At 35.0% G+C, this 12,964-nt stretch overlaps 1 protein-coding gene across 1 annotated transcript; it reads right to left on the reverse strand.

Moving 5' to 3' along the window:
• Positions 1–1,519: 1,519 nt before the first annotated feature.
• Positions 1,520–4,535, reverse strand: LOC136800793 (uncharacterized). The gene is made up of 4 exons (XM_067057451.1): positions 4,106–4,535; positions 3,684–3,724; positions 2,980–3,444; positions 1,520–1,666 (listed from the first exon to the last, which is right to left on the reverse strand). The coding sequence occupies exons 1-4, from the start codon at positions 4,533–4,535 to the stop codon at positions 1,520–1,522; spliced, it is 1,083 nt and encodes a 360-aa protein (XP_066913552.1).
• Positions 4,536–12,964: the final 8,429 nt, after the last annotated feature.

A 12,964-nucleotide genomic window follows, 5' to 3' on the forward strand; every position in this document is an offset into this window, starting at 1 on the left:
CCGATTACTTTTGAATTTTTTGTATTCCACTGCGCATTAGTTCGGCAAAATGGGTTTTTCCAGAAAAAAATTGTATAACGGGGGTGGAGAATATAACAATTTTCAGTGATTAACCCTCCCGGACAACGTGAAATTACCCCCGCACAAGGCAAATTTTCACGAATTTTTACTACGGACAATATATCCCCCACCCGGGATGTACGAACATTTTCTGGGGGTGTCCATTGCAAAGATCCGCAACGTTGCGTACACAAACGCCGGTTGAATTTACCGCCAGATTTTGAAAAATGTACAACTCGAATACAGAGAAACCGCTCTATTCAATCCGTCGGCAAAAATGTGTCGCATATTTTGCAACGTTGCCATTTGAAGTGCGCGATTTTGAAAGGGAAGGGTGAAAATTTTACTTTTGGGTTGTACTTCAAAATACACATGCTTTAGAATAATGCCATGCGATCTTGATTTCGGTTCAAAGGCAAGAGCCGCGAAACTATGCAACGGTAAAACTGCGGAATTCGACAACGCAAAAGTTTAGCAATTTCGCAACGTTTCGGGTCTATGCAATTTTCCGAATTGTCAGGATCTTATTCTTTTCGTGTCAAGCTCAACTTAACAGGGTGAAGATTTAAATGAACCAATTTCATACCCTTGAACTGCGATACCCTTGAAGTACTTCAGGCGTACAGACTTTCGCGAGGTTGAAAATTCGCGAAATTTACTACATTTACTTTCGCGAATTTGAGGAAAAAATATTTTTCGCGAGCATAAACTTTCGCGAATCGCCTCGTTGAGAATTTTCAATGACATTTACTTTCGCAAAATTCGCAAAAGTTTCTGCTCGCGAAAGTTTGTACGCCTAAAGTAAATCAAAGCGATTTGTTTGAAAATATTCTGGTATGAGTTGTTTTGAAAAAATACACGCCTTTTTATAAGAATAGTGCCTATAAGAATATCAGGGTGAAAATGGACTAAATAGTGAGAATTTTCTTGTACTTTGATGGTGAGAGGAATTGACAAAACTAAATAGATACAGGCTGGCAAAAAGAAGGAAGCATATTACACAGGAGATGAGTTGTTGCGTAAGAAAAAATATTTCTGATACCTGAATAAATAACATAATATAAAAAACTTAATATTTACAATAAGAGTTTTTTTTACCCAAAAATATATAACAAAAGAAACTATATACTGACTTCAAGAAGTCGTTCATGAAAACAATCTCTTCAAAAATTTGATCACAATATTTACATAAAAACACAAGAGAAAGAAATAGAATGAAACCCATTTCATAAATGAAACCATTATTGATGTGATTTTCTTGGAAAAGGTCATTGAGCGAGCCAAAATGTATTATTTAACCTTGTTCTTAACTTTTCTGGATACTAAAAAGATCTGTAAAATATTCATTCTATATAAAAATCAAAATAGCAACTAAAAATAGCAATGTACAAAAATAAGCATGTTTAAAAAAATGTAAAATTTTATTTCATTATACTGGGATAGTATTATAATAATATGCTTAACATACAATTACCTCTTTAGTGTCTGGTCTAGGAACAAATTTGATTGATGTATTGATTACAAAGCGAAGAAATGGTTCATTTGCAGTCCCTGTAGTAAATGACAGAATGTCTGGTAGTTTCACAACTCTTCTTCCACTTGCAACCTAAAAAAATTGGACATTTTCTTTTTTTCTTTTTTTCATTCAATAAATTCTCCAAAACTAGAAAAGGTAATTTTGAGGATAAAAGAATAATCATTAACTTATGCAGTATTTTGAATCACAATAAGACCCTAGCAGTCCAGCAGAATGTTAATTCTTCTTTCAGAAAAAAGACTATAATTTGTTTACCTTTATTATTGCAGCTTCCCAACATCCAAGCTCTCAAACATCACAAGCCGAATGAAATTACTTTCGATTTCCCGTAGAAATTATGCGATGAAAAATCCGGGGGTCAATGAATAAAGACTTTCTTCTCCGCACAAGTTATCTTTGCTTATAACGAATTATTACTTTTAAATATAATTTTGATTACAAAAATGTTTTACATTGTATTTTAAGTTTGAAAAAGTCGATTCTACTTAGTTCTTTGTTTTCATGTCTAACCCCCGTCTTAAAAGAAGTCCCAGAATCCCGGTATTTTGGCGGCCGGGCGTTCAAAAGAAAGGCGTTTTTATTCTTTCCGCCCAATTAGGAATTTTTCTTTAAAATAGGCATTTAAAATATCAAATTTAAAAATAATAGTATGAACCCTTATTTTTTACCATAATCATTCTTCTAAAAAACGAAAAAACAAAATAAATTAGAAAAATAAAGAAATCACGAGTGTTATCAAGCCACCCAATAATGAACTTTCATTTGTCGCGTCAAATCCAATTGTTGTATACGTCACGGTCTATTGTCAACCATTGTCCAATCCCGTAAGCGATTGAAGTGCCGTCAGTAATAATCTGAGAAGAGAACAATAACATTATGACATCACAGAAATAAATGGCACAACACACGGTCTTAACATTTTTCCCTCGCAAGTTTGGGGAGAAAACCAAAGTACTCTATATTTTACGTAGGGGGAAATGGAAGAAAGATTTACAAAATAGAAAAGTTTCGTTTTGGGGTAAAGAATCAGTATTGTGTATTTAAGCGAGTTTCTATTTTGCAATTTTTCTACAGAGCCAAATAAAGATTTTTTCTATTGTTCTTGCTTGATTGCCTCTGAAGATAAGTTCCGTAGGTATGAGGTTATCGAGACAAAATGTGACGAATTTGCGCGGAAACGAAATTTAACATTGTTCTAGGCTGCCTAGTTCTGGGAGGATTATTGTGTAAGCCCCCCTATTTTTTTCAAAACAAAATTCTATGATGATAAATAATTAAATCATGCAGAGTAGAGAATGCTGTGAGTTCTAAGTCGCAATGTGCAGTTTAAAAATCTACAACATTGAAAGCATTCAGTAGAATAAAAATCTTGGTTGACTTACATCCCTAACATATTTCACAAAGATTTTGTAGATTTCCTTTTGTCTTGTGATTAGATTTGGCTTTAGCGTTTGTAACAGTTTCTTCACAGACATCTGTCCGGCAGTCTTTATTTGAGGGAACAACTTTAAAGTATCAACAATTCCTAGCCGATTCATTCCTTGTCTCAACTTTTGAATGGCTTTTAATTCATCTTTTGATTCATTGAGAACTGATTCAATAATTTCTTGTGGTAGAAACTTTGGTGTAGGTCCACTTTGGAAAAGTGATGTCCCAATGATGATGCCAACTTTGTAATAATCATCAGCCATGTGCTCTTTGATGCCCTTATCAAAATAAACAGATTTAATTTCAGCACAACATAATCGAAGCCACTCTTTTCGAGGCCCACCTTCGTCTTCGGCAAGTTCTCCTTGGAAGTCTATTTCGTAGGTCTTGAAAAAGTCCTTGATTGTAAAATTGTTTGTCTATCAATTGACAGATAGTTTGTGTTCTCTGAATCAGAGTCACCATCATTGTCATCTTCTTCTATATCTAAGGAAGCTAAATCAAGTTCTCGTCCAGTATGTAGCTTCTGTTGGAGGTACCGTAAGAATTCAACTGGTTCTTGGATGTTGTTTTCCAAGATTTCTATCAAGGTATCTTTAATCAGAGAATTTTCCAAGACTGCTTCTTGGGTAATTTTTTTAAAAGTTTTTTCTTCTACCTTTTCAGGACTTTCATCTTCAATAACAACAATATCCTTGTCTAGATGATGTTCATTACGATGTGCTACAAGTGACTTGTCACCAAGAGGTTGTTTTTCATCAACAGGTTGTTTTACTGCTGTTGTTGGCTCGTCTCAATTTCAGACCTGAAGCCGGTAATTCGTTTTCCTCATTTTCCCTCTCTACATCAGATAAGGTTTTATCATTGAGAAATGATTTATACATTGTTTTCATTTGGACATATAGCTGTCCTTGTCCTGCCAATTTTTTCATTACTGCAAAACCATACTCCATGTCCGATCCCAAACTCATTCTAGTAATTTCTTTTCTTCGAACTTTGACAAATCGAAAGTCGTTATCACCAATCAAAGGAAACTTTTGGTTCAAAGCTCGTGTTATTTTTTATCTAATATCTGCTCACCATCATCTTCAGAAATGTTTATAATGCCATTCCCAATAACACTATCCCATTTCAAATGATTCTGCTCTTGATCCTCCTCATCAGAAAACTCATCATCGTTACACTTTATAAGAGCAATCTCGAAAACCTTCTCAGGTACTTTTTTGTTCTGGGTTTGAGGCTGTTTCTTCTTGTTGTTTTTGTTTTTATCAACATATGGGTGATATCGAGAATTTTGGTTAGTAGCTCTCAATCGTTCATTACAATTAAGCCGGGAAAACGTGCAATTACTACAACTTGCACTTAACATGCTACTTGCATTGCTAGCTGCCCTTTGAATTTGTCCAATATTCGAAGTTGGAGGCTCTATTGTTGATTCATCAGACACCAAAATTTCACTTGCTTGTTGGAGTAATTTTGCAACTGCAGCATGTTTGTTTTTGTCCGCCATGTTGGTTTATGTTGGTGACAGGAACTCCGAGTCTTAAAGTATTAAATCTTAAGGAAATAATAAGATTAGTGGCATACAGGCAAATTCACGCTGAAGATAAATTTCATCAATTATTATCTCCGAAAAAGAACAAAAACATTAAGTGCGTGGCTGGCTGGGCGGAAGTCTGGGGACGAACTCTTTTTGAATCCACTCGTACCCAGGAAGATTGAATGAAATTTCGAAAACTCGAGGAAATCAATGAGGTGAAATTTGCGAGTCTGTAGTTTTTTCCGTGTGTAAGTCTAAACAGAGCTTTACGCCGAAATTACATTCGAATTTTCAAATGTAAACAGCGCTTTGAAAATCAAATGTTTTTGAATGTTCATACAAGCGCGCAAATGTTCTCGAATGTTTTGAAACAATTTATTTTAGTAAGAACGTTCAATCTGGACAGTCTGGAAAATGTTATTTGTCTCTTGATCTTTTGAAATCATTGAAATCTTTTTTTCTGAGAAGGGAAGGACTCTAATATTTTCTTTTTCTAAATGTTGTATATACTTTTCATGAAAGAGAGTCAAAATGTATTTTCTTTCAATGAATTATGATTTATAATCAGGAAACACTTCTTAGTAATTTTTACTGTATTTTGGATTTTGGATGCACAAGTTTATTGGGAGGGCATTATTTTTGCCCAGGGTTATAGCTTCAGTTTTAATTTTTATTCACTTCTTTCTTTGTTGTTTTTACAATTCTTTATTTTATTCTCGAAGAAGATGGGAAGAAGGAAAAACCGAGCTTTCCTCAGTTTTGAGATATTTTTGAATTTGAAATGCGACTGCGTGCTGGAGCTCAACTGCAATATAACAAAGGTTAGTTAACTTTCATTAATTGTGGATCCTTGATATTATTCAAGTCGCAGATGGCGAGAACAAGAGAATTCTCTCACTGTCAACTGAAGAAGAAGTTGTGAAACTTCTACCACCTCAAAATTGGTCGAAATTCATGGAGAATCCAGCCTGACTCAGCTCATTATTATTTGCTGGCAAATGCTAAACCCCTTTCGCTACAGATGAGCATAATATCCCTGTTCAGGCAGAAAGTAGATTAAAATGCTGTTATGCTATAATGTATGGTCTATAAAGAGAATGGAAGTAAAAGATGGGTATTTATGCTAGCCATCCTTGTCTCGCTGAATGTATCTTCTTTATCTCTAAGAAATGATGACACAAACCTTGATTTATATTAGATTTATTTATATTCTTTCTTTTTCTTCTTCAGGATGTGGAAAAATGGATTTCAGATGGTTTTGGAGTAATTTTTTGCTGGATTTTTTTATGTCTGAGCAACAGACATAAAAACATTGACATTGTGCATTGTGTTTCAAAAAGTCACCTTGTTTTGTTGTTCTAAATCTGATATCTAGTCCTTCTAGTTTAGATACATCCCTGTCCTATGAATGACCTATAAAATACTTCACAAGAAGAATAAAATTCATTTCTTTCCTTTCAATTTTTAAAAGTTTTTTAATTTTTGAAGTTCATTTTGGGACATTTGGCCTGTTTTTTCTTCCCCGCCTTCTTCCTAAAAAAAATTCACTTTTTTCTACGCCAATCAGATTCTGCGTCTTTTTCCCGATCAGCCAATCACAGTGGTTTGTAGAGGGCATTACGTAATTCTTTGTCTGGTCTGTAATTTTGATGTTTTCTCGAATCCAATGAATTTTCTTTAGCAGAGTAATGGGTCCCACTAAACCTGCAAATGCAGCGATTGTATTGGCTATCAAAAAGCCATTTTAGATTTTCTTGAAAGCCAGATAAATTGCGGACCGAACCGTGGGTCGGGGCTATTTTTTCATTGTCCATATCTCTAATAACAGGAGATCAAAGTCTGGACTTTGAGATCTCCTTGGACAAAATAACTTCCTGAAGAAAATATTTAAGCCTTAAAATTAGCCCCGACCCTAGATCAGGTGCCCATATGTGCAGGCCACCCTAAACAGTTGTTTTTAACCCTTAACTCTCGGCCGAGTCGTTGCTTTTTTTTGATAAACAGCAATTTTGGGACCTTAATTCAGTGGTCGTTTACTTACGGTTTTTTGACAGTTTTAACAAAAGAGTTTGCTCTAAATTTCAGTTAAAAGGTTATATTTTCACATTAAATCAATTACACCATATTCCGAACTTGTTTATACGTTTAGATTTGAGCTCAATACTCTTCATTATGAAAATCGCAAATTTTGATAAATTTTACAGACCAGAAAATTCACCTCATTGACACAGAGAAGTTTGAATGAAAAACAATTGAATTTGAATAAAGAAGATTGGATTTGAAAGATTGAATTTGAACATGAAGGATAGAATTTGAATGGAAAAGATTGAATTTGAATAGGAAAGATTGAATTTGAATATGAAGGATTGAATTTGAATATGAAGGATTAAATTTGAATGAAAAAATTGAATTTGGATTGAATTGAACTAAATATCGGGATTGATTTAAATATCAGAATCAAAGATTGAATTGAACTAAATATTCAAAGAATTGAATATTGCTACAGAATGACCGGCATAATATCATGTGCACTTTGAGTATCTGCTTCGTTGAAAACGATTTCCCACATTCTGCACATTCGTAGGTCTTGTCGTGTGTGTTTTGGGTGTTTTTCAATAAAATTGTGGAAGTAAATTTCTTTCCACAATTGTTGATGAAGCAAATTGCTTCACCGCAACTATTTTCATGATGATCATACTTCTCACCATTAAATGTTTTTCACACTTCCCACATTTAAACTTTGTCACACCTTGCTCTCTTCTTCTTTCTCGCTCTTCCCTGCTTTTCTGTATCCATTCCTGAAAATTTAAAAAAGCATACATTCAACCATACAAATAGAGGACGTGAAAAAAGACGTCGAAAATATTCGGCTGCCTCGATTAGCCAGAAATTTTACGGTTTTAGCTTTTTGATATTTTCGAAGCGGGAGCAGAATCAAAACAAACAAAATGGCGGACGAAACTGAAAGAGAGAGTACTGAAATTAAATTAAAAATTTATGTGCTCTTCAATCAAATGGTGTCCCTTTGTTAGTTCAATTGCGTCTCTCTCAATACCCAAGTCCCACTCGTATAGATTCACTATTTGACGCCAGGATAAACTTTGACCATCACGCTAAAAACGGAGAGAATTATAAGAAAGTTAAACCATTCCAACTTATTTTTGCAATAACTTTTAACTAAATTTCATTCAGCTCATAACTATTAAAAAATAACATGTAAAAGTCGGTAAAATTACATACAATTAAATTCCTTGAGGTGGATTTTGAACTTGACTTCTCCAAATTATTCCAGGTGGTTTTCATTAGGTGGGGTGGGTCGCATACAAAATACAATTTACGGTTAGCAGTAAGGATATGTCCAAAGTCCAATCAAAATTCAACAGGGTAATAAGTTTCGTGTAATCGGTTAGCAGTAAGGATATGTCCAAAGTCCAGTCAAAATTCAGCAGGTTATTAAGTTTCAATTTTGTTTCTCAGTTTTGATATTTTTATCAAACTAGAAAATGAAATCATACTGATTGTATTATGTTAAAAGTGAAAAATGAGCAAAATATTTACCTTTTGAAAGCTCCACATTCTCCCTCTCGTCTTCTATAAGTTCTGATTGGTTAAAAATGATGTAATGATACGAAAAAGTTTTGAAGGTCAAGGTGATCGAGAGGATATGTCAGAGTTTTGACGGATCTCTTCACTTCATGTGTCGGAAAAAATTTATCTTTTTGCGGCAACGCGCGCGGGTCTCAAAGAATTAAAGCTTTCTATTTATTCGCAAATTAATAGAGAAGAACGTCCAACTCTTTTATATGTCCGTGGGCAATGCAGGAGTGAAAAGGTTGTAAACCTCTGCATTCAACGAGCAAAAAGATTATTCGCGGCACCCGTGCGACTACGGTCAAAAAAGGTGTGACAATGGATAACATTTTAAACGAAGAACTTAATTTTGATATATCATAAATATTAAATCCACGTAAATATTTACGATATATCAAAATGAAGTTCTTCATTTAAAACATTATCCATTGTCACCACTAACCAGGGTGTCTACGGATTATTTTTCAGCATTTTCAAGGTTTTCAAGGTTTTTTTGGCCATTTTTGAGTAGTTTTTCAAGGTTTTTTGGCTAAGATTTTGATACTTTTCAAGGTTTTTTTTGTACAGTTCTTAGTTGATACGAATCTCAGATTAGTCGCTAAGATACTACTGGTAGACATCGTGAAAAATAAATAGTCCAGATATAAGAAAAAACTCAACTCTTAAATAAAACGACGTTTTCGATATTTACAAATCTAACAGAAAATAATGCTTATGTAAAACTAGTGTTAAAATACTGTTCCTTTGCAATAATAAGACTAAAGTTCAAACCAATTAATGCATAAACAATGTATAAGATGAATGTTGGGTGGCAAAAAAAGCAAACACAAGTATTTAGAAAAAATGTATAATTATTGAAGAAGAGCTTTATATTCACTTTCAAGTTTTTTTTCGATGCCACAGAGATCAGCGTACAAAGACTCTTTCTCTTTCAAAGTCTTTTCAAACGATGCTGCTTTTGTTGCATGTTCTTTACCATTACGTTCTGCTGACAAAATGGCTTCTTCGTAAAGATTTTTCTTCAGTGTGCTAATAGTCTCAGTCACATCAAGCTTTTGTTTTTTGATTCCTTCTACCTCTTCTTTCTTAAGAGTTCTTTTCCTGGTCTTTTCTTCTGTTACGGAATCTTTCTTTTTAATCTCAAGCGCAGCCACACTTCTCATACGTGCTTTCTTACAGCTTTGTTTCATTTCTTTAGTAATCGGAAAGGTGCTTGCATCAGCACCAGCATTTTTCATTGCATCATAGATGAAACGTTGTGCGATCAAAGATTCTGACTCCATATTAACATCTGTTGTTAATTTGTTGATACTGAAACCACGTTCTGTGTATTTTTGACCATGCGACAAAATGAATACCAGCTTCATGACTTTCCACAATGCTGAGTAATCTTTCTTAAGTCCTAAGATTTGGTAGAGAAACGTATCGGCACGGTCAGTTTTGAAGTCGAATTTGAGGAATTTATCTTTATTACAAAGCACATCTTTCGACATGCACTCGTCATACTGGAATTTTGCTTTGTCAGATTCTTGTGAAGTAAGGAATTTCAATGAAAAGAGATTATCTGCCATTTTTTTTAAACGCCTTCTGGATAGATCAGGATTTCTAGCCATGTTGTTAGGGCTTAAAGATGAAGCATTTATAATCAATGACTTGTTTGTTGGAAGACGTTCGGCTAGCTTCAAAAGGATGTTCACAACAACCTTCTTACAATCTTCACGGAATCTTCTTTTATTTTCGTTAGCGGTGCTGATTGTCTTCAGCAAATCATTAGTGGTGGCTCCAGCATCTATGAGATATTCCTCCAGTTGATTCTCCGGATTGATAAGGAACTCCTTCTTCATGATATCTGAAAGATTGGTAGCCTCATCAATTTTACTCTGCTTGTAAATCAACCTTACCAAACGATACACAACTTGACTCAATTCATCATACATAAACGGGATTAGCGGATTATCACTTTGCAATACGACCAAATATGGCTCCAGGATTCCTGCAATGAAGGAGAAAAAGGCAAATTTTGCAGGGATAAGGCGATTTTTGTAGTATTCGACCAGCACTTCGTAGCTTTTATTCTTTGGTTGGGAAGATTTACACAAGCTTCTCCAGTGTTTGATTGTTGCAGTAACTGACGACCAAATAACCAAAGCTCTTTCTGCAACGCTTTTGTCTTCAATCCAGCGTGTGGTTGAAAATTCGAGTGGAAATAACTCGGAACTGCCTTCATTTAAGTAGATGTCTCGACGAGCAGGTGATTCATCAAATATTTTAAACATGGATAGTAAAATTGCACTGATCTGCCAGCCGACTTGAGTAAATCCTGTTTGAAAGGCACCATGAAGGATATGAAGTGAACAAAAGCCAATGTTGAGAGTTTTTGGTAGATTTCCAGCTGCACGTTCATTATCAATTATGTCTAAAACGTTCCAGTTTGTACTTGGACCATCCATTGCTAACTGGAGGAACTTTGTGTTGTCCAGATCTTTAGTTGACTTTGAAATTTCTTCAGTGAGGTTTTTTGCATTTGGTCTATGTAGGAACCTTCAACAAATAAAAAAGCAAGGGAAGTAAATAAATAGACAAAAAGACTTATTGCAAAGAATCTAGCAATAATTGTATAGATTTTGGGAAATTTTGTATTCTTTCAATGCAAGCAGATCTCAAAGTAATATAAAATCTAATGATTTGATTGCTTTGTTTTTTTTAATTTTCACATCTTCATACTTTTTATGCAAAAAGTTTTACCTAGAATCATAGTACGATGTCTTAGCTTTGTTTTCTCCAGTACTCCAATATCTAATGTTATCATCCATTTGACATTTTTGTTGATGCCGGTTTAAACTTTCATCAAATGAGACTGAATGCCAGGGTGAAGCGTCAATTGTTTTCTGAACACTTTGAAGCAACGCAGGATAGATACCGTAAACGATTAAGTATCGTGCTTTGTCCTTCTTTAGTTGAAATTGCTGAACTAATGGAGAAGAGCTAAACATTCGTTTTAAGACCGATGGGACTGAGTTGCATGAACGGTATGAATGATGACATTGGACTAGGTAAAGACACCAAATAATTTCTGCTTCCAGGATTTCGTCTGATAAAACATAGGGTGAAGTGGGTGGTGGCTTCTCACACGTGCTGACTACCTGAACTTCTTCATCTATAGAGTTTTCTTGATTAGAGTTAGTTTCCTTCTTGCTAAAAAAACTGCCTATTCTGTTTTTGCTCTTGGCTGTAATTAGCTCTGTATGACCTTTGCCTTTCTGATGCGAGTGTAGAGCGGACAATCCACCATTGCCAATGTCTATTGTCTTTGCACAAAAAATACAATATGCTTTCTGCGGCTGTTTCTCAACTTTTCTCAACCAAGACTTAAACTCCAACTTTGACAACCAGTCTTCCTGGAATGATGCTAACGAATGTTCTTTCTTTTTCTTAGTTTTTACTGACATCTTTAATTTTTATCTGAGGAAAGAATAATGGGATTACTTAGTATATGGTAATGATGAGAAAAGCTGATAATCAAAGATCAGAGCATCCTAACTCATAACTAATCAGAACCTATAAGAGTTACTACTAGAGTAACCTGGTAAAACGAATGAAAATCGACACAAATATGAAAAAACCTAGTTCATTGAAAGGCTAGTGGAGGGATGGAGATGCCTTACTTCTCCATTCTAGAGAAAAGCCTGGGCTCTAGCCACTGCCCTAATGAGAAAAGAGTATGTGATGAAAACAAAAAAGAATGAATAGGAAGAGGTGCTTTTCAAGGTTTTTAACGATTTTTCAAGGTTTTCCAGGTTTTTCAAGGTTTTCAAGGTTGGGTTGTTCATTTTCAAGGTTTTCAAGGTTTTCAAGGTCCCGTAGACACCCTGCTAACTCATCCTCTGCCCAGTGATTTGGAAAAGTTACCGAAAAGTGTGCACTTTCGGAACTTTGCTCTCCAAATCGTCAAAAAACAAACTTTCTTCAGTGGAAGAATATCACTTCCTGTCAAGAGTTTCAACAGCTTAACCAGTTTTTCATCAGTTAGTCCTTCAACATCTTTGTCATCGAATCAAAATTATTTAGAAGGATGAGCTGCTTAAATCGATGTGATGGCAAACCAGGGACGCTGGATTAGATCAGCGTGTGCAATGTTATGCAGAACACCTGGCACTACTGCAATTGGATTTGCAGGACATTCACAACGTGTTATCATGTCTATCAGGCCATCCATGTTTTGCCCATCAAACAGCTCACCCCTCAAATCAAAAAGTGCCTGTTAAAGATCATTTCCAGTCGGTGTCTGTCCAAAGAACACCTGTTGTATACTGACTTTAGACAGACGTGCTGGAAAGCAGTCGTAAATAAGTCCATAGGCCAGAATACGGGCAATCAACTTCCATTTTTCTGAGCTGAACCCAAACCGAAAAGTTATGCATTTGGTCTTTTCGGGACCCTCGCAACATTTAGTATAAAACACTTTGATAAATAAAGTTAAAACTTCTTTGGTCACTCCGTCCCCAACACCCCTTTCAACATTCCCGTCTTTGTCTATTATTCGAAAATAATAATAACTTTCGGTAAATATTTTGTTTGTTTGAAAATGACGCAACATATCGTGAAAAAAACATGATTACGCCGAATTGACAATCGATGTATTCTCCAGCGAAGTCAAGTTGACGGTTGCGGAGAATGATTCGAACTAAAAAAGACAAAAATCAAACTATAGAGTTCTACTCCCTATCTATTTTCAGCAATTAACAGTGGCTGATATATAACGAGCCTCCTCTAGCGATCTGCATGAACATATGAATTGCACTTTTTTC

The sequence above is a fragment of the Clytia hemisphaerica genome, unplaced genomic scaffold (genome assembly GCF_902728285.1).
Source record: "Clytia hemisphaerica strain Z4C2 unplaced genomic scaffold, Clytia hemisphaerica genome assembly, whole genome shotgun sequence".
Classification (NCBI taxonomy): domain Eukaryota; kingdom Metazoa; phylum Cnidaria; class Hydrozoa; order Leptothecata; family Clytiidae; genus Clytia; species Clytia hemisphaerica.